Genomic DNA, 25,301 nt, shown 5'->3' with positions numbered 1-25,301 from the left:
TTGGCAACGGCGAGATGTCGTGGGTATACGTTAAACTATTGTTCACCAGTATGGTGTGAGGAGGGAAAAGAAGGGAAGAAAGGGCCGCAAGTCAAAGGAACGGACGGGTCTTAGTATTTACCTCCACTAACAAAAAAAAACTAGGATTTTTTTTAGTGGCCTGCCCGTTTGGTGCCTTGCCTGCCTATTGCAGCGTCCCGGACGCTATAATTCCAGCTGTAACTTTCGGGCAGGCTTTTTTTAGGCGGGCCCTGCATTGGCTGCAGAACATGACCTGCGCTGCGCCTGTAATGCAGCCCGTATTAGAGGTCCTGTGCGCCGGGCTCTCGGCTGGCCCGTCAATCAATCAACTTTTTCCATTTCGTCTATTCATACCCCTGCTGATTGCCCGAGCGTCCACTTGGAACGCGGGGAGGAATTAAAGGCTCGGGGGGCCTAGTAAGCGGGTGATACAGACAACCACTAAAGTGTCGATATTGTACGTAAAAATAGCCCCCTGAGACTAATACAAGTCATCATAATAAGCCAGGGGAATATGGACAACACATCACTGCTGTCAATACTTGGCTACTGGAACCTGGAATTTCACTCATTCGTTGATTAATTAGTGCCCAAGCCCAGGAGCAAGCCCAGACCATGGACTTGTCAGACCGAGACTCGAGGGAGACAAAGTTTGTCGCATTAATCATGGCCCAACGCATGCCCCTTTATTCTTTAATTTTGTGGCTGCAGAGCATGGGCTTTGTCTACTCCCTTGAATCATGTTATTGTTGGTGTCAATAAGAAATCATACAACCAAGCCTGGGACGTCCCATGTTCCTGTACCTTTGGGAATTTGGTTCCTCGTGTCAGCATCACAAGGCATGAAAGTCTCCAGACACTGACATCACCAATGGCCTAGCAGCCCTGGCGCATGCGATGATCGATCACGTAGTAGTTCAACCATTGGTTGACATGTCATGACAGGTTTTTAGCTTGTGATTTTTCAGGTACCCATTGAAACCCCAGTTTATTGTCGGCCATCGGCGAAATAAACTCCCGTCGCATGTGCAAGCTCCCAGCTCGCGTCTGGAAATTTCACGACTGCCAATCCAAGACCGCGCGCAGAATGACAAGGCTGCAGCCTATCATCAACAACGACATTTCTTCAGATAAACCTTGATACCGCCAAACTCTTGACTGTGGTCTGGCAAAACAACCACATAAACCGAGCATCGCTCTCACAACCGCCTAGCTCATCATATAAATAATCTGCACCTCGCTAGCCAAGATGATGCACCCATCGCGGCAGGCGTATGTCGAGGATGTCGAACCTCAAGGCATCGCACTTGAAGACGTTCCCGATGACCACGACTATGATATTTCCATGGGAGGAACCGGTGTTCCATCGGAAAAGGCTTCCGCAATCCTCAACCAATTCAATCGCAAGCGCTTGGCAGCAACGATAGCAGTTCCCACCGATGACACACGAGTACGCGCGAAGCTCCGGGAGATGGGCGAGCCTGTCACACTCTTCGGAGAGGCGCTTGTTGACCGACGAGATCGTTTGCGCGAGCTTCTCACGATCCAGGCCGAGATTACAGGGTTAGAAAATGGCGATATCGACATGGGAGATGCCGACGACGATCAGGAGGAAGACCAGGAGGAAGAATTCTACTCGAGAGGCGGACCTGAACTTCAACAAGCGCGATTGAAGATTGCTGAGTACTCTCTACCACGAGCGAAGAAGAGGACGCAATTCCAAAAGGCCGAGTCCACGATTCCATTACGCACCCATGTCAAGTTTCGCAAACAGGTCAAGGAGAGATTACAAGCATTCGAACTTCAAGGCAGTCAGACTGTCGGTGAGCGCCATGTCAGCATGACGCGTATATCGCCCAACGGTGAGCTGGTGGCCGTGGGCAACTGGGGCGGCCAAGTCAAGCTGGTTGAAATACCAAGCTTGAACCAAAAGATGAACTTCCGCGGTCATACCAACAAGATTAGCGGTTTGTCCTGGTTCCCTGGTGCCACTCTTCAGGAAAACAATGTGTCGCCCGATTCCGTTAACCTGGCATCGGGCGGTGCCGAGGGATCTATCCACATGTGGTCTTTGAACCAAGATACTCCCTTAGCAACCCTCGAAGGACACTCGCAGCGAGTGTGTCGTATCGAGTTCCATCCTTCCGGTCGCCATCTGGCCTCTGCATCTGAGGATACTTCATGGCGCCTCTGGGATGTTGAAACAACCACAGAAGTCCTTCTCCAAGAAGGTCACTCAAGAGGCGTATATGCTGTCAGCTTCAATACTGATGGCTCACTGCTTGCCAGCGCGGGTCTCGACAGTATTGGCAGAATTTGGGATCTGAGATCTGGGCGCACAGTTATGATTTTGGATGGACACCTCGACGGCCACATCAAGCCTATCCATGCCCTAGACTGGAGCTCCGATGGACATAGAGTGCTATCTGGGTCGGCTGATGGCTGGATCAAGTGCTGGGACGTTCGGAAGGTTCAAAGAACAGGTGGTGTTGGTGCGCACACCAGCGCTGTCTCTGATATGCGATGGTACAAGGGTCTCGATGACCCCCTTACTGGTGTTCCGCCCGGCGTCGACGAGAAGGGCGCACAACTACCCAAGAAGTCTGGTACTTTCTTCATCTCGAGTGGCTTTGACAGAAACGTCAAGGTATTCTCGGCCGATGACTGGACACTGGTGCAAACACTCAGTGGCCACACAGGTCCAGTTGCCAGTGTAGACTACAGCAGGGACGGCAAGTGGATTGTCAGTGGAGGCCACGATCGCACAGTCAAACTCTGGGGACGAAACGATGGCGAGGGAATCTAAATAATAGATCTGGTTTAGACAGACTACAACAAAACTACAAGATACCCCAAAAAGTTGCTAATAACAAACAACAAGAAATATTATACAATAGTACTCAGAATTGACGTTGGCAGTCAATCATTGTCATCCCAAAACGAACGGCGTTCGGTTCTTGGCATTTCATTCCGAGTGGATCCCTTTGGCTATTGTTTCATCCGTTTGAATAGGTTTGAATAGAGTGACACAAACGCTTATTGGATCATGTATCCACTCTAGCCACCGTAGTGATTAGATAACGCCTCCAGCATGTCCCCCCTGTCTGCCAACCGGTTCAAGATCAGGTTCCTTTCAGACTAACCAGGCTCTAACCCAGACTTCGCATCACTTTCAACTTTTACAGCCAACGATCATTGATCATCACCACCATCACCATCTCTCTGCAACTGTCGAATTTCTCCCATGGGCCATTCCCTCTTCTGTCCAACCAATACCGCTAATCAGACCTGAAATCGCCTACCATGGCGAGCATCGATCGCTACCGACCTCCTAGGGAAGGATATCAACCTCCAACATTGCCCACTGGCAGCCGACCCGAGCGCGATTCAAGATCGAGGTCTCCCAGACGACGCGATGCTGTCCCCCCCGCTGTACCAACCCCTCCGCAACATTCAACACGAACATCACCCCCTCGCCCCCAGGCGCGCCAACCCCAGTCGCCAGCGCGGTCCGGCGCACAAACACCAGTAGCCGGTTCCAATCAATGGGCATTCACGTCGGACGAGGTGCGGAGCACACCCAGTATCCTTGAGGGCATCACACCGGCCGATGAACGCATGCGCAGAGCGAAGGGTGTTAATTTCATATACCAAGCTGGCGTCATGCTGGACCTTCCTCAGATTACGCTATGGGTAGCCGGTGTTTTCTTCCATCGCTTCTACATGCGCTGTCACATGGTGCAGGAAAAGGGTGGAATCCATCATTATGTGAGTTTTCCTGACTACTTTGGTACAATTCCAAAGCCTCTTGGGCATTGGAAGGCTACTCTTGACTGAGTACGATGAAAGTTTTTTTTTTCGAGCTACAACTAACGCCGTAGTTCAGAATATAGCAGCAACGGCCCTGTTCTTAGCCAACAAGGTGGAGGAAAACTGCCGCAAGACAAAAGACATCATCATAGCGGTAGCCAAGGTTGCGCAAAAGAATTCCAAGCTCATCATCGACGAGCAAAGCAAAGAGTACTGGCGATGGCGAGATAGTATCCTCACATACGAGGAGGTCATGCTAGAGCAGCTCACATTCGACCTGATGGTAGACAACCCCTATCGTCATTTGTTTGAGCTACTCGGAAAGCTAGACATTGTGCACAACAAGCACTTGCGACAAGCCGCTTGGGCTTTTTGCAACGATGCCTGCCTCACGTCCATCCCTCTGCTAATAGAAGCACGTGATGTTGCTATCAGTGCCATCTTCTTCGCAAGCGTCCACACAAGTCAACAAATCGACGACATTGGCGGCAAGCCATGGTGGAAGCATTTGAAGGGCGACGAGGTCCTTTGTTCTCAGGCGATCGAAGTGATGCGACAGTTTTACACGGAGAATCCGCTTAGAAAGCAGAACCCGTCACTGCCATCACCAGCCTTTCACCTTGAGAACACTAGAAGACGAGGCGACACCTTGCTGAGCCAGCCAGACACACTATCGTCAACCACCGGTACCCCACTGGAAGCCGATCGTGCGAGTCGAAGTCCTGGAGTGAACTCCAGAGTGAACGGTGCCAGCAAGGATAGTGAGGGCCGACATTTAGGATCCCAGTCTAAACTCGACGAGAACGAGGTCGCATCCAAATCACCGCTCAAGCGAAGAGAACCAGATGATGGCGACACGAAGAGTGATAGGGCAGAGAAACGAGCCAAGCTCTCGGAGGACGAAGAGGGTGAGCTGGTTGAAGACTGAGACTACCATATATCTACCATGCAGTCATTGTAGAGTACCTAGGGCAAAGAGGCGTTTAAGGGTTTCCTTGAGTTCATGGCACCCGTCCACCTAGGAAAGGGGGACGGTGTCTTACGTGTGGCAAAGGCTGGCTCTGTTCGAGCAGGCCCAAGGGAGATCGGTCCCGGAATACGGCGTTCGGATGCAGGCTGTAGACGTCCTCAGTCATTGTACTCTGATTTAGCTCATGGCCTATGAATCTAAACAAGATGAAATTGTTAGAGGGCGATGTAAATTCAAATAAATAATTCCTGAATTCGAAGTCTGTCCATGGAAATTCATGTGTCTTTGTGTATACCTTCAACTACCTTGGTACCTATCATGTCCTCCTGATGTTCGACGTCGTGAATGCCTTATGGGAATAGATATTATTGTTCCCATGCATTTTATTCAACTCCATAGCAAAAGGGACTGTGGGTCGACAACCCTAGAGTTCTTCGTAGGTAATTGATACATGATGGAGGTTGATGCATGTGATTCTCTACGACGTAGTGTATACTAGCTTGCCAACAATATCCTTCTTCAGCACGCCAGCTAACATGCATTTATTAAGTGATGGTATACGGTACGATAAATTAGTACTGAGCCTAGCTATAGCTATTCCTGTATTATTATTTGCTCAACACGATTGAACCTGCTGGCTGATGGTGATAGTTTCTTTTTGGCCCATCAAGCTACCCCATACTCTACCACCTGGTACAGTCTTGTACATCCACGCACTCTAGATTTCTTGTTACCTGGACATGAAGGGGGTACTCGCCTATTCCTTACAAGCGAGAGCTCCTACCTCAGTAATTTCTCGTCCCCAACCCAAGTCGCAGCACCGCTGAGAGCCTGAGGCCGTCGCGAAAAAAGATTCTGCCCATCACTCGCACTCACCGCCTTCAGGCAGCTCTATAAATTTCCGCCCGCGTCGCCTCAAGCTTCGCTTTTTTCTTTTCCTTTTCTCCTTAGCTCTCTTTGCCTTTTGGCTTAGATCAAGTGTAGTATCTGTTCTTTTCAGTTTAATCTCTGAAAGATGTCTAAGGACATCAACATTGATTATTCCTATTTTTGGTCAGAGGGCGGTTTCCTCTGTGCTTGCACACGATTCCGCTCACTGTGTCCCTGGTATTACACTGCCTCCAGGTGACGCGAACTACATGTGCTCAATTTTCATTACTTGCTCAGGCTTGCCTGGGTAGTGAAGAAGATTTTATTACTGTGATGTGATAGCCGTAGCTGCTCTGCTATATCAGCTGTTTATGTGTGCTGCCTGCGCCCGTGTGAAGATGTGTCGCTTGAGTCTACTGGATGTTACGTTTTCCTGTGCACACCATCGTGCCAGCAGCTTCGAATATTATAGACACGCATGGTTCGCCTGTTGGCGGCTTGTGATCTGTTGCCTGTATTCGCTCTGTTCCACGCAGGGAGGCTTTCTGCGATCGTTAGTGATGATGCAGAGAAATCTGGGCGCCAGACATGGCCAGTGTGCGTACGATATGCGTATTCTTTGTAGCGCGTTTATTCTTCTTGAATTTACACGAGCTTGTCGATGTACACTTCGGCATATCGTTCTCGAACTTTGATCGGTTAAGTGGTAGTTTTGTGTTTGGAGCTTCACTGGAAGCTCGGCGCCCTTACGTGAATGGTTCATTACAGGTACAGTGAGTAGTAAGAAATGTTTAGAATTGCAAATATTAAAATCGCTGGGTTAAAAATCTACCAAGTATCTACCACCAACCAAAAACCTTGCGCATCTCATTATTTTATCGCTGTGTCTTGCCATACCCGACAACGAATATCCAGCTTGTCGTGTGCTGTCGTGCAAGCAAACCTAATCAGGATTAGCGCCAATATACAGAAGCTCCTCCAAAAAGTCCAACTCGGGCACCTGCAGCGACCATAACAGCTTCAACCGATTTCCACAAGAAGAGCCCGACAATACCTAAGCTACGACGCCGAGACTTCTGTACTCTTCCGGCCTCATACTAAAAACCATCTTTACTACGCTTTGCCGCGTCGTGCACACGCTTGACAAACATCATGGCTACTCTGGGCGGATATCTTAACAGTGAGACACCCCTCCTTGAGCTCTACCGACCTCGTCAGCTTGCTAACATCCACCAAGAAAAGGTCCTGATTGTCACAGCCGACTCTCGCATTCTAGTCGGCACAATGGCAGCATGTGATCAAACAACCAACCTGGTATGGGCCCTACATTTATCCCCTCCAAGAAAGCATGAGCTCACCGTATACGAATAGGTTTTGAATAACGCTGTGGAACGAATCATCCGAACGCCCGACGACTCTGAGCCCTCAGCTCAAGTGCCCCTGGGACTTTACCTCGTGCGCGGTGACAACGTATGCTCGATTGGCCTCGTAGATGAGGCGCTCGACGATAGCATCAACTGGACAGAAGTCAAGGGTTCAGCGATTGGCGGTATAAAACATGTATAGACTACAGTCGACACAGCGGAAAGCAGCTTTTGCTACGCATTCTCAACCTTCTTATTTTCACGTATGTTCGTTTGTTTGGGGTACAGCATCCACGGCTGGAGAACTGGGAGTCTCCTGTCCAGTGGCACTGAAAGGGTCACAAGGCGTTTGAGTACAGGGAGTTTTAGACAATTTATCTTGGCCTTCACCATGACGGAGGCTTTTTCTTCTTTGGATTTATAATGAATTTATTTGAGTAGTCAAACTGACACAAGGTCGAGATTCTTGGATTCTATCCGAAGATTCGCTGCATGAGCACTTCCTTGAAGATGTCGTGACCAGGAGAGTCAATAACCCGGTTGAGGCGGTTGCCCTTGAGCACACTCAACCAAGCGTGGTCGTCGCCAGGCACCTCGTCCAAAGCCAGGATTTGAGGGTCCTCAGTAGGGTTGGCCGAAAGAGCAACTGCAGCCTCGGCGGGCTTCTTCCTGAACCTACGATCAACTACGTGCATTCCGTGTGTCCATTGACCGCTGGTCTCCACACGGATATCCTCAAGCTTCTCAGGAGTCTTCCACTTAGGATCGTCCCGAGTCAGCATATACCAGACTGTTAGAGGATCATGTAGAGACAGGCCGGGCTCATTTTCGTCTCCCTCCATCTCCTCGATCTTCTTGAACGAGGCTGTGACGAAGTGTGATACCCACCTGGCGAGAGGGCTGCCGGCATCAATGTGAGCCTGGATGTTTTCCTTGAAGTAATTCTTGCCAATAAGGTGAGGTGTTGTAATGTCGAGAGGGCAAAGGGTGAGCTTAAGTTGGCGGGAAAGTTTTTCGGGGTATGCCTTTAGTGTTGAGAGCTCCTTGGGAATAATAGGCATCGTGGAGCTTGGCTTAAGAGAAGTCAGGGCATAAACTCGCGCAGCAGCTACAGCATCAGCGTAGCAGTTAAACTCTGCAACAGGAGTGCAGTTGCCCTCAACATTGACAGCTCCGCCCATGACAACGAGCTCCTTTGCACGGAGGAAAGTCTCGGGGTCTTCTGCGGCTGCCAGGGCAACATTTGTGAGAGGGCCAACTGCCAGAATGGAAACAGTATCGGCGGGGTTCTCCTTTAGAATTCGAAGAATTTCCTGATGAGAAGGAGCCTTGGAAGGCGTGAATAGAGGGGAGTGTTCACCTCCCTCGGCACCATCGCCAAAGATGCCCTTCCAGGTATCAGCTGGAGACAAATCAGGATGGGCCTCATGAACGTTATGCAAGCCATCAATTCCATCTACAAGTTGACCGTCAGTTCATGATAAAGAAGGTTAAAAATATGGGGGGTCTTACGGAAGTAGTCAGCCATTAACTCCTCGTCACAAAGAGGATGATCAGGGCCGACAGCCACGATGGGCTTATTTGCCTTCATAGCACCAAAGCCTTCAGGCTTGCCTGTAGACTTCCTCCATTCGAGCTCCTTTTCGATGACATGGAAGGCAGATACCACATTTCGAAGGCAGCTAGCCATATTGTTAGTAATATTACAAGAACATCATATATGCATGCTCACCTCTGCAAAGGAACGTTGCCGTATGTGACAGATACCAGAAGAACTTCGAGCTCCTCAGGTTTGGCACTGAGGGCGAGAAGCAAAGCTAGAATATCGTCAACACCTAGCAGGTATTAGTTTGGGACACCAGAATCCAGGCTATACTGAGGACATACCAGGATCGGTGTCGAGAATGATCTTCTGTTTCGGAGCCATCTTCAAACTTGGAATAGGATAATTTGAACTTCAGTGACCTTGGCAGTCAATAGTAATTGGATCTGTCAACCTTGTTCAAACTGTATTTGGAGTGTGCGTTTCCAAAAAGAACCTTGTCCTCAAACTGATACGAAAATCAGTGATCAAAAACCAAACTCTATATATATGAGCTCAAATTTGTGAATCAAGATGGAGAAACATGACCAAAGTTCTTGTTCACACACGCTCCAACCGAGTGGTATTTCCCCTCTTCAGTTTTGGGCAGGTGGGGTGTTGGTCTGCTGAGATAAGCCTCGAAGTCGAATTTGAGCTGCCTATCTCAGGAAGGTTGGTTGGTGTTCAGCTAATCGAGACATGAATGGTTATCAGCATCCAGTAGCTCGGCTGTTATTTGTTGTACGACGCCCAGAACATATTAGCAACACAAGAATGTTGAGTTTGGCGGTTTTCAAGCTCCAGGTTAGGTTCCATGCAGCTGTCATGAGGCATTGTGTAACCTTGGACCAGCTTTGGTAGCCAATCAAAAAACTCCGGTCGACGTTGAAAGTTGTTGCGGGGGGGTGTTATACAGAGACGTACAGCTTATATATATATATTGTTCTGCCAACCTGTTGAGTGTTTCGTCGTTGCGGTATTGCTGTATTCACAATTGGCACTGCGCCTAAGGCCAAGCCAAGTCATACATGAGAAACAAGCATTGTCATTAGTAGTTACTTGGCAATCCCCGGAGTATGAGACATTGTTCGGTACTCAGCGGCCAAGGCCGATGTTGTATCAGATAAGATGCAGATATTGTAGCAGATATCTGTCTCATTCACGGCATCGGTAGTGTTCGTGTTGACTAGGTCCCCTTTTGTATCGTTAGGTACTGCTCACCATCCATTGCCTTGCTTCTGTCTCTGTTGTTGTTGATTGTATATAGGCACGTGATGGAATTGTGTATTCGAGATTGACCAATTGCTCCTATTCACGCCCTTGATACACTTTGAGAGAAGATATGAGACATAATTAGCACATGTACCAGTTTGATAAGCCGTGGCTACTAATAAGGCACTCGAATTTCATGATCCATGGAAAACCGCAACCCTCGGAATACCACGTACTCGGCCTACAGTAAGCCTCCGGTCCGTAGGTGGCCTCACTGGATTTGGTTATTGTCCACAGGCCCGAGCAGGTAACGTTAGGTACACAGTAGCAGTTGTGGTGGCAGGAACGATATTCCCCACTCCCACTCTCTATTGCTTCTCTTTGAACATTGCATTGATTGATGAAATTCCAGTTAATTCCGTAGGAGAGAATGCTCTCGTGCCCCTGCATACCCTCAGCCTTCCAATTGAAACAATCGAAAAGCCAAGTTCACCCCACCACCATTTGATTTCTGGTTTCTTCTCAGCCTCTGTCGTCCCCAACCCAATTAGGCGTTGTACCGTACCTTGCAGTGGAACGATCTTGACCAGACACTGGCAGGCAACTCAACCTTCCGTCACTTGGATTACCTGTACTTACCTACTAAGGTGATATAAATTTGCTATTTTCACCTCCTGCCAAATTCTGCTATTTGGTTTCTTCCTCATAACACACAACTTTTCCTCCTTGCAAATCATCATGGGAAATTAATTTAAACGCCCATCTATAAACCAGTACTCACCCTGAAGTACCTCACCTCAACACATAGCCCTAGAGCTACTTCATCTCCCCCACTTGATACTTGGAGCTCCCCCAGCTTAGCTACTACCCATTCGCACACTGTCCACTACCTTGGCGTCGGGTGCTCTCACCTCCCCTGCAGTCGGAACCAATTCGTCTATCCCGCGACCCTTCCTCGCCTCAGGTAGCCCAAAAACGACTGGCTGACTGACTTCAAGCCACCTGGTGTTTTCTCTGTTTGATTCGCGCCAAACTTATCAATTCTTTCCAACTGACTTCCTTCATCTACCCCTATCCTTCTCTTTTCTTTTCTCCATCGTCAGCTTTTCTTCTGGTACTTTTCATTCTTCCCAACATCTAGTCATCTACAGTCGGCATTCCCCTCGTACGGCGATTGGATTGGTTGATTACTCGCTTAGGACAATCTGGCCTTATAATTGCGACAACCCAGGCCCCTACTTGGCTCGATCTCCCACCCACCCTCAGTCCACCTTCTCTCAAATACACATAGCAATTGCCTACCTAGATTTGCTTGGTTGATCGAGGAAGACAAAGAGTAACCGTCCCACCGATCAGCCGTTGTGCCCAACATCGCACGCCTATTCCACTAAATCCCGAAACCCGAACTGCGCCTCGAAGCTTGCACGAAGCTTGAAGCAGCTCTGTAACCATTATCACTGCAGAGTCCGTCCACGTTCTTCCTGCACCATGCCGGAAAGCATCTTCTATACCTTCACGGCCTATGCCGCCCTGATCGGCGTCGGCTATGTCGTCTATCATATGTCTACCCAAAAGGCTCGGGCTCAGGCCAAGGGTCAAATCAAGCCGGCCAAAACCGTACAGCCAGAGACACGTAAAGAAGACCGCAAGAAAAAGCAACGCCAGGAGGCTTTCGCATCAGAGGCCCAGGAGTCCTCCAAGAAGCCTAAGGCCGAGCCAGAAACCAGTGCTTGGTCGAGTAGCGTCAAGGAAAAGGATGAAAACATTGACAACCGCGAGTTCGCCCGACAGCTCGCAAAGGCTAAGGAGGGAACCAAACTCGCCGCCAAGGCTGACACCGGCAAGCAGCGAGAGAAGTCTGTGAAGCAGTCTCGCGCCAACAAGGTGGCCGGTGCTACTGAAAAGAAGGAATCGGCCCAGTCATCTACCACTGGTGCCGACGCCGACGACGATCAATCCCCTGTCACCACTCCTGATGTCACACCCGCACCCGCACCTGCAGTCGCTGTCGCTGGCGATGTCTCCGATATGCTTGAGGCCGCCCCCGCCCGTCAAACCGTCCTTCGTGTGACCGACACTGAGCCCAAGAAGCAGAACAAGAAGGCCGCCAAGGTCGAGGCTCCTGTTGAGTCCAAGAAGCAGCGTCAAAACCGCAAGAAGGCTGAGGCCGCCAAGGCTGCCCGTGAAGAGAACGAGAAGGAGCGCAAGGCTCTCGAGGAGCAGCAACGCCGTGCCGCTCGTATTGCCGAGGGACGTGCTGCCAAGGATGGTTCTCAGTTCACTGCTGCTCAGGCCAAGTCGTCCGCCTGGAAGGAGGGAGCTCCCAAGGCTGCCAATGATGCCCCTGCCGCCCAGACCAACGGCTTCCACCAGCCTCTCGATACTTTCGAGAAGGCTCCTTCCACCTCTGCTGCTGCCCCTAAGGCCGATAACAAATGGATTGAGTCTCTTCCTTCCGAAGAGGAGCAGCTTCAGCAGCTCCAGAACGACGATGAATGGAGCACTGTCAAGACAAAGTCCAAGAAGACTGCTAAGAACGCCCCTTCAGCTGGCTCTGGTGATGAGGTTGCGGCCCGCCCTGCTGCTCAACCTAAGCAGTCTACCGGCCCCAACAAGGCTGTCCAGCCTTCTCAGTCCTATGGATCTTACACAGCACTGACCACTAAGGACGACGGTGCTGATGAGGAAGAGGAAGAGGAAGAGTGGGATGTCTAAGCAATATCAGCCCCAAGATTGATGTATGGTGTGCTTGAGAGGCACACACATTTCCCTTTACCCTTTTTTGTAACTTGCCTATTTCTTTTTCATCAACGGATTTAATCGCAAAGATTTGGATTCGAATACGCTGTTTGCTGTCCCAGTACTTGACAGGGCATGGGCCGTGTGCAATAGCACAAGCGTTTGTGGTTGGGAGTTCAGGTTTTCTGGTCAGTTTTTGACCAAGCGAGGCACTTCAATCGAATGGTAGCTATCTGCAGAAAAAAACATGACGGGATTCACATTATGGACAAAAAGCAAGAGATTTATGCCAGCCGTGGAATTTAGGTGAATGGCATTCGGTTAATGCTCAGATCATTGATCGAAAGTCTGTTTTTGGGAGAAAGCCGGGTTGTGTATTGATAGTTGGTTTGTTTGCAACAGTTGATCCCCCCAAAATGAGAAGCCAAATGAAGAATAATTTGTCACGACTGAAGCTCTGAATGTGACCTGAACTGGGTGATGCTGAGTGTCTATTACTGTTTAAGCGGCGTTTCTATGTGTCCCTTGGAAAGACTAAATGGTGAGGGCAAGGTAGTGGGAGGGAAAGCAGAAGTAGAAGCAGGGCTAAGGAGCTGACAAGGGAACGCAGCAGGAGTTCACACTGAGAGGAATGTAGAATGCAAGGCACTTGAACGAAGGAAGGGATCAATGTAGGGGAAGAGAAGAGGGATGAGTGCGTGTAGTTAGTTTAGTTATTGGATACAGCAGCAGTTTTGGTAACACATTAGGATGGCAATGTCTTCTATTGAGAATGGATTTTAATTCAAAGCTATCATGATGTTGGTTGATTCACTGCTTTATGACTTTATGCGAGATAATGTGTGCATGAGGTCCATGATGCAGTCTGCAGTTGGATCTCACCAGACATGGATTTAGACAGGACTCACGACTGACTGATTATCTACCAAGGTAGATGCGCACGAGGTCTTTAGCTGCTTTGGAAACCGGGCCGTCGCATCCCGCGTCAATAGCAGAAAGCTACTATAAGCGAGCATGTTTATGGTTCATGCCTTGTGGTTTGTGGTGAGCGAGAGTGTGTGATGAACATGGCTCATTCGTGTTCGGAGATGCCAAGCCGGGTGGAAAGGAAAAAACGAATCGAGTTGGACCGAAGAAAGAGGGGGCCCGGCGCAACACATCGGGGAGGCGGATGCGGGGGACACGGGGAGATCCAATCAACAGATCAATCCATGACGAAGGACAAGAGAAATAGCTGGAACAAACCGGCACATTTTGAGAAGCTTTGCGTGATTTTGATGAGTGGAGGCCGAGACTGTATGCAGTTGGTAGTTTCTGCGGTGAGCAAACAAGCGAGAGGACTACTGATAAATGGTTGTATGCCAAAAGCCGAGATATCAATTCGGTCTTATCAAGTTGAAGGTGAAGAAGGCTGGGGTTGTGTAGGTAACGGCATGACATGGACCGGCTATACCAGTCCGATCAACACTGATATCTGGCATGATGCGAATGCGCGGTGAAGGCCAAGACCAAAGAAGACGACGCCGCCAACGACATAACATCATCTCTACTCGAATCACCTTACTTGCTACGTTACGTGAGACTACTGCTAGAGCAGAGCTTACTTTATAGTTTGCCTTGTTGTGGACGGTGACTTGGCGGTTGAGAGTTTTCGTATCCCAAGAGTTTAGTAAGAACTTGAATTGTTGGGGACTAAAATAAATGTTACGGGCCTCTCTGTTTGTTTTTAATGGCAAAAGTATACTGCTATAAATGATGGAACATGACGATAGCCAAGGTGACATTGGTGTAATCGACCCATCCGTACTCCGCAGTACGAACGTAATTAGTAGTATTCGGTCCTGAAGACGAATAGGTCTTGTCCGAGACCAAGCCATAATACGGCAACTCGCTCTCTCTTTCTACTCTTTCAATCCAAATCCAATGGTTACATCCCTGCCCTGAAGAAGTCTCAGAAGGTCTGGGCCGCTGCACCCGCTCACACTCTCCACACCCACCTAGCTCCGACGAAGCGGGGATGATCAGGACGCACGACAGGACTGGGACGGGGACCGGTTGGTACCTGGACTATTGGTGGAATAGTGGAATGGTTGGAAGTCCCCTTGTGTCCAGGCCCCCCTGTAATGTCTCGGTGATCCTTGTGAGAGAATGTGCAGCGCATTGATCCATGTGGTATCTGAAGAATAAAGGTTCTTGCTGCAGTGGGATTGTTTGTTTCAACGAGTCTCAATCAATCAATGCATTGATTGATATTCATCTGTACGACATTGTTTCCTTGTCAATACTCAGGCAATAAGATGAGTTGCATAGTAATACAACGTAGATTGGTAAGTAGTACGATGATCCGTTACGACTCTGTTGAGATTTCCCCTGTATCTTTAATTACTCCAATCGCTAGCCAACCTCCCTCTGGGCTCATCACCGACAGGAACCCTTGGCCGTCCCGCAGACAGACTTGCAGGCTTTCTGTAGTGAAGTGTCCCTGGGCCCCCAAAAGCTAAGCTGATATATGTTGGCTGCCTATACCTTATCGATTCATCTGCATACGCCAAAACCTGCGCCATTTCATTTCTAGATGCCGATACTGGTTTACTCGTTCGTCCTCATCACCGCCACACAGATTGAGAATTGAGGGGCATCCTTGTTCTCTCGCCAACCTTTTTTACACTCTAACTACCTTTTTTTAAAGCCCATCCGAGCTCGCGAGCGGGCGGGCAGGCGGGCGAAAGAGAGAGCAGAAAGACGCGAAAGCAGCAGTCGTCATAAACCCTGCGTTACCCACATTTACATGAGATTGGGAATCTTCCTTCCTTGCTGCACCGTATCTTACTCTCTGCTCATATCTTATTATACGATTGACCATTCCGTTTTCCCTCTCAATCTCTTGTCTTGTTCTCGCTCTGCTCATCAAGTGCCCTGTGCCACCCTTAGCTCTTTGGGGGAGACAGCAAGAGGGACTGCTCGTTGTCCCCGTTTTAACTATCACGCCGCACCTCGCTGTGAAACGTCTCGCTCTCGCTCGCGCCCCCTTTACCACCTTTACACAGCCCCTCTGGCTGATCACTGCTCGTCAAAGGAAACAAGCGAGCCAAGAATTGAGATTACTACTGTTACGGACCGGATACAGTGGAAGAATTGTCTTGGACAATCTCTCTCCTTCACTTTCACATTCCTGTCCAGCGTCAATCTTTGGGCCAAGGAGGCCCCTAGACGACTTGCTAAGGTGTAAACGGGCAAAAAAAGGAATTGAATACCTCGACTACTCGACGACGGATACCTGCTACCGAGCACATTAGAACCCCGAGCAACCGCCAACCAACCTAGGTACTCACTATTATTATAAGCCCCAAACGGCTGAGACGTTGGCTGTTCAGAAACGACGACTCTTCCTTCCAATATTAACTTCCAACGACCGGCCCCCTCGGTTTCAGCTCTACAGCACCTTTTTTACCATTGCGTCGCTCTAACACCTACTTACCACCTACCAACCGTACGCTACTGCTGCGGTCATCGCCTCCTACGCTATTCTGTGCTGCGCTGAGCTGCTCTTTTCCTTTTTGCGGACTGATCTGGCCACTGCTGGCGCTGGTCTAATCTGTAAAGGTCTCGCGCCTCTTTTGCTCAAAAACCATCACTCGTCTCAATTACACCGCAACCCTCGTTTCGTCTTTGCCGTCTCGTTTGTTTGTTTGTTTCTTTTCTTCTTTTTCTCTCTCTACCGGTTTCATTTCTATTCTCGGACTACCGAATTATCCCTTCGACTTTACCTCGACTTGACTATCTGCCGGCTATTAGTCTGCTCATTCTTGGGCTGGACCCCTTTCAAGTTGCTCCCTTACTCTGTGTCTCTGTGCCTTGTGGTGTAACAGCCTTTTATTTCTCTATTTATTTGTCCTGAGCAGTTCTCCTGATAATTGTCCTCGTTCTCTCGATCATCATTTCGATTGTGAACCAGTCAAGCCAAACGAAGCGACTCTTATGCCAGGTGAACTGTATACAAAGCGACGACCGCCAACATGTCTCTTCCCGTCGCACTTCAGTCTGTCGTCTTCTACGTCCTTGCCTGTACACCATGCGCCCAGGTCCGACATCGACAAAAAGCTCGCGAGCAACATAAGAGGGAGCGCGAGGAGAAGGCGAAAGTAATGGGCGAGCAGCCGGCCGCTTACCAACATCCATCACCATTCAACACAAACCCTTATTGGCAGGAAGAGATTAGCATGGGACCAACGTTACCGAAGAAAACAGCCAGCAAAAATTCCAGTCAACGTGGGTTTGCCAGGGAGGGTGCTGGGAGCAGTGCGTTCAGTGTATCTGAGCAAACAAACAATGGCGGAAGCCGCATGAACTTTGGCGCTAGCAATTCCGTCATTGCCGAAGACGATAATCTATCTGATGATTGGAACCGGCGGCACGGATATCAGCGTGAGGACGAAGAGCTATGGGGACAATGGGGTGGTCAAAGGTTCAAGGACGCCATATCGAAAGCACGAGATTCGGCTGGACGACTAATCGAGTCTACTCTCGGTCTTGAGAAGGAGGTAACCGAACAACAACGACACGACTTCTACTTCCCCAAGAACCCGCCAGTCAACGAATATCACCCTCCTGTCGTCAGCAGCAAGGCCCCTTCACGAAACGCCCACCAATGGATGCTGCAGCCTCCCCCATCAGCCAAGGTTATGGAAGGCAAGGTGCCTGTTAGCCGGGCTGCAAGCTCGGGAAGCAAGTCGAGTGGCAGGACGCTGGTTGGAGATGACACTCAGCTCAGTCGTCTTGTTCATGAGAAGCTTGTTATGGAGAAGTTGAGAAAGGAGTACGGTAACCCTACAGAAACCGAACTCATCGAGTCTCTTTTCCTGAACCGAACGAACCAATCTCTCTCTATCCACCGCACTCGAAGCCTGTCATTCGACACTTCCGACGACTCACTCGACAGTGGATTTGCGAAGCGAAAGACCAGACTTAGACCCGTTGCCGCACCGCCAGGATACGATTCTTCAGATGATGATTCCGATTCTGACGTGCCCGCTCCTTTCACACACTCGAGCCCTCGCCGAAAGCACTCTGCCGCTCAACGTCCCAAGCTCGAGACTATTCAGAGCACGAGGTCGGCCACGGCCACAAGGATGTCCTCGAAGCGATCCAAGGGATCCAAGCGACAAAGGTCCACTCGATCAAAGAGATTTTCAGGCGCCGCCTCCCCTGTTGGCGACGACACCGATTGACTTTACTCAAAATTGAGTGAAACAAAACCTCAAGCCACATTATCAAAGATATAGAGCCCCCACACTCGCATTATCTTCATGCAAGACTGTTTCTCCTCCCCACGCTAGCGGTCTTGTTTCTCCCTCAACCCTCGCCTCACATGTTCTTTTTCATGTGTTGATCTCCTTGAACATTACCCTTTCGGGTTTTCTCAGTACATGTTTCCGCTCGGCTTTTTCTCGTCTATAAGCATTCATATGGGATTGGATTGATATTGTCTTTTTTTGTTTTAGCATTGGGTCGCATAGCACTTCGGCGCCGGAGCAGGTGGTTATATGTTTACTTTTCGTTTGTTTCATTCACACTAAAAGCAAGGCGGTACATGCCTCTCACCCGCCAAAGGCGACAAGTCAACGCTTTAGCTACTTGTGGTAGCAACCAGGACATGCATTATTAGCAGACTAAAAGCTGGGAAATAGGAAAAAATAGCAAAACTGGATTTGAAATCTCATCGCTTGCAGCCTTTGTGACTAGCCCTGTAGGCTGAACTCAATAAATAACCTTTGCCTGCCCCAGGTTTTTGTACGAAACGGCCTACTTTTGGGTATCCCACCATGATGTCTGTCCATGTACTAAACGCCAATCATGCATTACGTTTCAAGTCTTGCACGTCCCCTTTTTTAGATGTACCTAGAGATGCATGCCTCCTTCGTCGTCGTCCGTACCCAAATCTCGCATTCGTTCCTCTAGTCTTCTTCGAAGCTGCTCATCACTCAAGCTTCCACCTTCGAGTCTTCCAGCCTCACGATCCAGGTGTACCTCGCCGTTTCGAATTGTCCCTGTCTGAAATGTGCCATCGCTCCATGCATCATGTCGGCTATCTGTGTTTGAAGCTGCAACATCTGGCTGTGCGTCTCCATTAACCACAGTAGCAGCAGCGGCGGCATCTTCGTCATTCTTGCTCGTAGACTCATCGCGATTCTGAAACTCTGTCCAGTTGAGACCGCGCTCCTCCACCTCTACGCGGATAAGAGCAATCCGCTCCGCCATACGGTCAATGACACCCTCGTTCTCGCGGATGGCGTCGATGCAATCTTGGTCGGGTGCCGAAGCTTCGCCAGATGGAGTGCTTTCTGTGCCTTCGGCAAAGGGTTTGAGTTGGTCGTTGGAGTATTGAAGGTGGGCGATTGAGTTTCGGATCTCGAGGACTTTGAGGTGTAGCATGCCAATGGATAGGTCTTTGAGAGCAGCGGCGAAGCGCGCGGGGGCGATGGGCCGTGTGTCGGCGGATGTAGTCGTGGATGACATGTTTGTGGTGGTGTAATTGTGAGAGAGAATCGGTAGAAGTATTCACAGATTGTGATCCAGCACGAAAGAAGCTATGAGTTGAAGACGGACAGATGTTCGAAGTAGCTCCAAGGAAGACCGCGGGGCAGTGGTCATGGTGGGGGTATAGGCTTCAGGTTCCCGCGTAATGTGTGTGGTACGTACCTTTTAAGGCCGTCGATCTCAAACTGTTGCAGCCAAAATTGTTGACCTCATGCGTCCAAATTTAATTCATGCACTGATAACTCTCCATCACACCACCATTGCTCTCCTCACTTGGCTCTTTTACTCATTATTGAGCCAGTGGCTCTCTAGAGCGCATCCTGCGCATCCATCCGCCCACAATGAGTCTATTTACGTGTCCCAATTCATCACGGGTGCTGCTTCGGTCTGCTCTCCAAAGAACAGTCTCGAGGGCATCATCGACTGCGACTCAACAGCTGTTTATACCAGCTCGATGGGTCTCTGGCCATTCGTCTAATAACCGAAACGGTCTTTTGTCGACTATCAACTGCCGAAACAATCCCTTCGGAAACAACCACACATCGTACGAGACCCGACGAACGATATTCTTCGACAAGACGATCCGAAATTATGAGGAGCTGCCGAGGGACTACAGGGACCAAGCCGGTCTTCAATTCAGAAGCAAAGACTTGACGGAAGCAGAAGTAGTCAAAGTCTTTGGAAAGAGCATCAATGCCAAGAGGGCGAACCAGTTGCTACGTATTCTCCATGGCCGTCGGGTTGCAGGCACCCTCGATGATCCAGCGTTTGCCGTCCATACATCATATTTTACCAAAGGTCAAGTCAAAAAGGGACTCGAATATCTACGAAAGACAGTGTCCGTTGACGAAGTCCTGAACGCAGGACTTCGGGCTGAGGACGAACTTGCACAACTCGAGGCGGAAAGAGAGGCTGCGGAAAAGAAAAAGGTGAAGCCAGCGTCCAAGAAAAACAAGGGCAACAAAGAAGTCGAAGAGCCAGCTGCCCCAGTTTACAAAGCAGACCCTGTCTACGGCCACAGCAAGCTTGACGAAATCCGAGCACAGAACGTGGCCAAGCGCAAGGCTCAGGAAGCTCTTGAGGAAGAGAAGCGCAAGGCAGCCGAGGCAAGAGGAGAAGTGAACTCTGGCACTCTGGCCAACCTTGACCACAAGGCAGAACGTCAGATCGCCAACCCCAAGATTGCTGAGTACTACAAGAATGCCCAGTCTGACTTGGAAGCCCCTGTTGAAGTCAGGACTTGGGAGCGTATTCTTCCCTCGGCTACACTTGTTGCTCTTGTCGTTGGTTTCCTTGCTGCTGTTGCTACCGTCTATGATGAACCTGCCCCTCGCTACCGCGTTTTCCCTGATACCTCAACTGCACATGCAACTCTCGGAGCTATTGTTGGTGTCAATGTGCTTGTCTGGGCGGCATGGAAGGCTCCTCCTTTGTGGAAGCTATTAAACCGCTACATGATCATCGCCGTCGGTGCCGTAAAGCCTGTTACCATGTTCACTGCGCCTTACTCTCATCAGGGCATTACCCACTTGGCTCTCAACATGTTCCCTCTCTTCCTTGTTGGTTCTGCTCTGCACGAGGAGATTGGACGTGCCGACTTCCTTACCCTTTATACGGCCTGTGGTGCAGTTGGTTTTGTAGGCAGTGTTGCTACCTATGCCGTGCGAGGCATGTTGGGAGTTACCACTCTGGGCGCTTCTGCAGCAACGCTTGGTGTCTGCGCCGCGTTCTTCTGGGATCACCGTCTTGACGGATTCAGGTTCTTTGGTCTGCCTCAGGATGGCGTGCCAGGCATTATCTTCCTAGCACTTTTGTGCGTGCCGCAGCTTGCCGCCTTGGGCAAGACGGTCAAGTTGCAGATCGACATCGCATCGCACTTGTTTGGTCTCGCGTCAGGAATTGTGGGAATGGAACTTATCAACCGTAAAAGGGGAGACCGGGGCAAGGAGGTATTCCATATTGGACCTCGAGTGCCTCAATACGGACAGTCGACTCCACGACCCAACTGATGGGTTGAAGTTATATACTGATAAATGTACTACTATATGATACAAATATTTGAAATAGCCTAGATTTATGTACTATTGAACCAATTTGTTACTTTTGAGGAGTCGTGACTTTATGAATGGTATGGATTGATGAAGGCTGCGCTAAATTGAGATATGGGGTTTCGCGCTAATCGCGTCTAACATCTGCGCGAAAGCATGGATGACAGCATCCACTTGTGGAGGTGTGTGGAGTCTAAGGTCCAGGACCCAACAATAAAAAGCAGCGTCTCTCAGGCAACCGACGGATCTAGGATTATCGCTTGTGATGTCACGTCGTGAATTGAATCTCTTCCCTTTTGTCCGTTTCGGTTGAAAATGTTTGCCTTTGGGTGGATTCATTCATCAGCAGACTTGAATGGCTTAGTGACTCTGTTTTGTGCTAGGGTTCTTGTGTCAGAGGGAACACCTGGCAGAGCATATGCATACTGCGTGCACATGGGTTTTGATCAGTCGGTCAGTTGTGCACGTTTGCACATCCGTGCGTGGCTTGTTGCAGTGTATTTCACCAAGTTCTTGGAAGAACTTTACAACAAACCGATATTTGGATGTTTAATCACTTGTTTAATGAATTTGCAGTGGCAGCTGGTGGCGGAAATTGCTTGCATATTGCTAAAGTGCAGTAGCCGTTTTAGGAAGTACAGACAAAGTGACATTTATGCAGGTTAAAGAGACAAATACTGAAGTAATTGATAAATTTGTCTACCAGTGCCATGCCGCGTATAGTAGCTTCCAATATAGATCGTGACCATGAAAATACTGTTCAGATGGAAAAAGCAATAAGGAGGTGAAGAGGTGGACCAATGATCGGAGTGCAAGTAGCAAAGTCCCAATGGGCTGCCACACACTGCATGCAGTCTAAAGTGAATCATACCAGCCCCTCGGTAAGGGTAGATCAGGGCACAATGGAATATTCAGGTGCCCAAAGGCCAAAAGCTCGGTGTACAGCAATGGATATCAAATAATCCACCGCAATGTTTCGGTCAAAGATACAGTTATTCATATTAATTCAACAAAGAAACTCACAAAGTTCCCAAAGTTGTCGGCTATTTATCCTTGTCACTGACCTCATGCAAGTTGTGCCTGCAGCATAGCCTAGCCTATTATTGTCACCAAACGCCAATGTCTGTTCAGGGTCAGCCCGGATGACAACAAAATGGCTGCGCAAGGCATAGTATATACTCCAGCCTCTGACTGATGTCACCGACTTACTGCGACTGTTCTTCCATGAGACGTGCATGTAAACATCAACAAACCAACCTTGAACACATCAGCCACAAACCTAGTAGATTGGCCCACCGACAAAGTCCCTGAACTATCCTGCCCCCACCCTCTCCCAACGGCCTAGGTTAGCAAGGGGGCGCTCTGCCGCGATCATCAAACTAAGCGGTGTTCCAGTGAGGTAGTCAAGTGCGGGTTTTTCTCTCTGCGCTGGCTGTGGCTTAAAGGCTAATCTAGACTCGCGGTATCAAAACAATTGGCCGCTGGAAGCATAAGAGACGGAATTAGTAGATCAGTTTATGCTACTTAGATCATACTTCTTAGACTACTTATTTTTGTAGCCTAAAACTTAAGAAACCCAGCTGAGCCCTGGCTCGTTTGTACCTAGTTTGTGCTGCAAGACAAGGGGCCTTCGCATCCATTTTGCAGACGCTGGCTGCTACACGCTAACATTCATCCTCTCCTCCCCCCGAAACCCGCTTTCTGGGACTGCAACTCTTCGTCATTCCCACACCCTGGTTCCATTGATTTTGGGTTGACCTTGCATGGCCTCGCCTTCTCGTTTTGCCTCTTCCAACTCACTTTCGCTTCGACATTGTTCACTTTGTTCTTACGATCGAAGACATACCTTAGTACCTAATCCTTTGGTTTCTTTATTACCTAAATCATCTAAATTACCTAACAGCCACTAACCGTTGGCTCTTTCATCCTGTACTTTCTGCAACGCTCCTCCATCTATCCCGAATTAATTCACTCGACACAAACGGCTTTCGACTTTTGATTGTAATCATGTGCAATTAGAGTGAGTAGGCAGGCACATGTCCCCGACCTCCTTCCCTCCTTTAGATTGTTGATTTCCCGACGAGCAAACTGTACTACGGCCACAATGTCTCCTTCGAGTCCCTTATCCATCCCTGATGGAGAAAATTCAACGCTCTCATCGCCTCTCTCAATCCTCTCTAAAACACCATCCGCGCCTTCGTCGCCCACTATGCTCGACCCTACAAAGCTCGACCCTTCAAGGCGCTATCCATCACCTTCAACGACCGCCTCTGGCCCTCACTCTCCTGCCAAAATGTCCGATCTTCCGTCCGAAGATGAGGTTGTTGTCAAGGCATCCGATGCCTCTACTCAAGGCCCGCCTGCCAAAAAGCGTCGAATTACGCCTCCGAAAGAACGCACAACCGAGTACTTGGATCTTACAAAAGGCGACGAGGAACAAACAAAAGAGGATACCCACCTGCTCAATAGGCTTCGCGATACACTACGCAAGAAGAAGAAGATTGTCGTCATCGCCGGCGCTGGCATTTCTGTTGCGGCAGGGATTCCAGATTTTCGATCGTCCACCGGCCTATTCGCATCTGTGAAAAATCAACACAACCTCAAGGGCTCTGGTAAACACTTGTTCGATGCTTCGGTTTATAAACACGACGACACTACCGAGTCATTTCACGCCATGGTCAGAGAAATGGCTGCCAAGACGAAAAGTGCCAAACCTACACCTTTTCACCACTTACTAGCATCTCTGGCCCACGAGGGTCGATTACTACGCCTCTACTCGCAAAACATCGATTGCATAGACACATCAATGGAACCCCTGGCCACTCAAGTCCCTCTCAACCCTAAAGGCCCCTGGCCCACCACCATTCAGCTGCACGGTGGCCTCCAAAACATGGTTTGCACTAAATGCAGCAGTCTCCAGGAGTTTGACGGCGAAATTTTCACCGGTCCAAAGCCTCCGCTCTGCCCAACCTGCCAAGATCTTGACGAAGTTCGAACAGCTCATGCGGGAAAACGAAGCCACGGTATTGGAAGACTACGACCGCGATTTGTGCTTTATAATGAATATAACCCAGACGAAGAAGCTATTGGAAATGTTTCAAGTGCAGATCTAAAGGCGCGTCCCGATGCAGTGGTGGTCGTTGGTACCACTCTCAAGGTTCCCGGAACCCGCCGACTCGTTAGGGAAATGTGCCAAGTCACACGAGGACGAAAGAACGGTGTTGCCATTTGGATCAACTTGGACGACGAGCCCAAAGGTGTCGATCTGAAGAACTGTTGGGATATCGTGGTGCGATCAAAATGCGACAACGTCGCTCATCTCGCTGACCTTACTCATTGGGATTTCAACATTGGTGAAGGCTACGAGCTCACGAAGGAAGAGGAACAAGAGCGAGAAAATCGTTTGGCTAAGGGCAAAACAACAGTTGAGGTCAATATTCCTGCGAGCTCGCCCTCACTCGACCCAGATGCGGATGAAAAGGCTGCTGTCAAACCAAAACAAGTCGAACAGGCTCAAGGAATCCCAACCCCCAACGCAAGCCCTAAGATCTCAGCAGCCAAGAAGCCAGGAAAGAAGCAAAGCACACTTTCTTTCAACGGACAACAACAACCACCAAACACTGCTACATCGGCCCCCAAGCCACGCAAACGCGGTAGAAAGCCTGCTCAACCCAAACCCGACACACCAGCAGTTGAATTCAAGGCCAAAAAGTTTACAAATCAGGATAAGGGAAAGAAACCTGAACCAACTATCCCCGCAAAACGAAAAGCGACGGTTTCAGATTTCACACACAAATCAACTGCTCAAACACAGAATTCAAACGCCGATAATACCTCTACTAGTCCTTCATCTCCATTCACGACCACCAAAAAAGACACAATCTCTCCAAAGTCACGTCCGTCAGGCATGGATTTTCTCATCGATTAGCAAACGGGGGCAGCTCAGCCGGAAACGAAATATAAATTATAGGAGAACATCGGATGGCTAATATCTTGTCATCTGTTGCCTTTGATTGGCATTCACGGCGTATGGGGTTAGTTTATATCAAGTTACATGTTGCAGGGAGCGACAATACGCACCGAAATGATGTACATTATCGGGGAGGTTTGCATTTGTTTATTTTAGGTGCAAATTCCGTTATACCAAG

At 49.3% G+C, this 25,301-nt stretch overlaps 10 protein-coding genes across 10 annotated transcripts; 8 read left to right on the top strand and 2 right to left on the bottom strand.

Moving 5' to 3' along the window:
* The first annotated feature begins 1,103 nt into the window (after nucleotides 1–1,103).
* On the top strand, nucleotides 1,104–2,938 carry FGSG_00468 (uncharacterized protein). Its single transcript, XM_011317836.1, has one exon. The coding sequence runs from the start codon at nucleotides 1,271–1,273 to the stop codon at nucleotides 2,825–2,827; it is 1,557 nt and encodes a 518-aa protein (XP_011316138.1). The 5' UTR covers nucleotides 1,104–1,270; the 3' UTR covers nucleotides 2,828–2,938.
* A 386-nt stretch (nucleotides 2,939–3,324) lies between these two features.
* Nucleotides 3,325–5,041, top strand: FGSG_00467 (uncharacterized protein; the record flags this gene model as incomplete). The annotated part of the gene is made up of 2 exons (XM_011317835.1): nucleotides 3,325–3,789; nucleotides 3,908–5,041. 2 exons carry the CDS (start codon nucleotides 3,325–3,327, stop codon nucleotides 4,757–4,759), a joined length of 1,317 nt encoding a protein of 438 aa, XP_011316137.1. The 3' UTR covers nucleotides 4,760–5,041.
* A 1,782-nt stretch (nucleotides 5,042–6,823) lies between these two features.
* On the top strand, nucleotides 6,824–7,237 carry FGSG_00466 (uncharacterized protein; the record flags this gene model as incomplete). Its single annotated transcript, XM_011317834.1, has 3 exons — nucleotides 6,824–6,851; nucleotides 6,909–6,985; nucleotides 7,043–7,237. 3 exons carry the CDS (start codon nucleotides 6,824–6,826, stop codon nucleotides 7,235–7,237), a joined length of 300 nt encoding a protein of 99 aa, XP_011316136.1.
* A 271-nt stretch (nucleotides 7,238–7,508) lies between these two features.
* On the bottom strand, nucleotides 7,509–8,962 carry FGSG_00465 (uncharacterized protein; the record flags this gene model as incomplete). The annotated part of the gene is made up of 4 exons (XM_011317833.1): nucleotides 7,509–8,491; nucleotides 8,548–8,717; nucleotides 8,768–8,870; nucleotides 8,923–8,962. 4 exons carry the CDS (start codon nucleotides 8,960–8,962, stop codon nucleotides 7,509–7,511), a joined length of 1,296 nt encoding a protein of 431 aa, XP_011316135.1.
* A 2,355-nt stretch (nucleotides 8,963–11,317) lies between these two features.
* Nucleotides 11,318–12,962, top strand: FGSG_00464 (uncharacterized protein; the record flags this gene model as incomplete). Its single annotated transcript, XM_011317832.1, has 1 exon — nucleotides 11,318–12,962. One exon carries the CDS (start codon nucleotides 11,318–11,320, stop codon nucleotides 12,542–12,544), a length of 1,227 nt encoding a protein of 408 aa, XP_011316134.1. The 3' UTR covers nucleotides 12,545–12,962.
* Nucleotides 12,963–13,635: 673 nt separating this feature from the next.
* FGSG_11768 (uncharacterized protein) lies at nucleotides 13,636–14,067 on the top strand (the record flags this gene model as incomplete). Its single annotated transcript, XM_011317831.1, has 1 exon — nucleotides 13,636–14,067. The coding sequence occupies one exon, from the start codon at nucleotides 13,636–13,638 to the stop codon at nucleotides 14,065–14,067; it is 432 nt and encodes a 143-aa protein (XP_011316133.1).
* Nucleotides 14,068–16,584: 2,517 nt separating this feature from the next.
* FGSG_00463 (uncharacterized protein) lies at nucleotides 16,585–17,796 on the top strand (the record flags this gene model as incomplete). Its single annotated transcript, XM_011317830.1, has 1 exon — nucleotides 16,585–17,796. One exon carries the CDS (start codon nucleotides 16,585–16,587, stop codon nucleotides 17,794–17,796), a length of 1,212 nt encoding a protein of 403 aa, XP_011316132.1.
* Nucleotides 17,797–18,466: 670 nt separating this feature from the next.
* Nucleotides 18,467–19,084, bottom strand: FGSG_00462 (uncharacterized protein; the record flags this gene model as incomplete). The annotated part of the gene is made up of 1 exon (XM_011317829.1): nucleotides 18,467–19,084. One exon carries the CDS (start codon nucleotides 19,082–19,084, stop codon nucleotides 18,467–18,469), a length of 618 nt encoding a protein of 205 aa, XP_011316131.1.
* Nucleotides 19,085–19,446: 362 nt separating this feature from the next.
* FGSG_00461 (uncharacterized protein) lies at nucleotides 19,447–21,206 on the top strand (the record flags this gene model as incomplete). Its single annotated transcript, XM_011317828.1, has 1 exon — nucleotides 19,447–21,206. One exon carries the CDS (start codon nucleotides 19,447–19,449, stop codon nucleotides 21,112–21,114), a length of 1,668 nt encoding a protein of 555 aa, XP_011316130.1. The 3' UTR covers nucleotides 21,115–21,206.
* A 2,051-nt stretch (nucleotides 21,207–23,257) lies between these two features.
* Nucleotides 23,258–25,081, top strand: FGSG_00460 (uncharacterized protein; the record flags this gene model as incomplete). Its single annotated transcript, XM_011317827.1, has 1 exon — nucleotides 23,258–25,081. The coding sequence occupies one exon, from the start codon at nucleotides 23,258–23,260 to the stop codon at nucleotides 25,079–25,081; it is 1,824 nt and encodes a 607-aa protein (XP_011316129.1).
* Between the last annotated feature and the right edge of the window lie 220 nt (nucleotides 25,082–25,301).

The sequence above is a fragment of the Fusarium graminearum genome, chromosome 1, assembly GCF_000240135.3.
Source record: "Fusarium graminearum PH-1 chromosome 1, whole genome shotgun sequence".
Taxonomy (NCBI): domain Eukaryota; kingdom Fungi; phylum Ascomycota; class Sordariomycetes; order Hypocreales; family Nectriaceae; genus Fusarium; species Fusarium graminearum.
Note: the sequence above shows the minus strand (reverse complement) of the source record. Positions and strands in the feature narration are given on the sequence as shown.

Excerpts from the sequence above, each read along its gene's own strand:
- FGSG_00468 (XM_011317836.1), top strand. The coding sequence starts at position 1,271 with ATGATGCACCCATCGCGGCAGGCGTATGTCGAGGATGTCGAACCTCAA.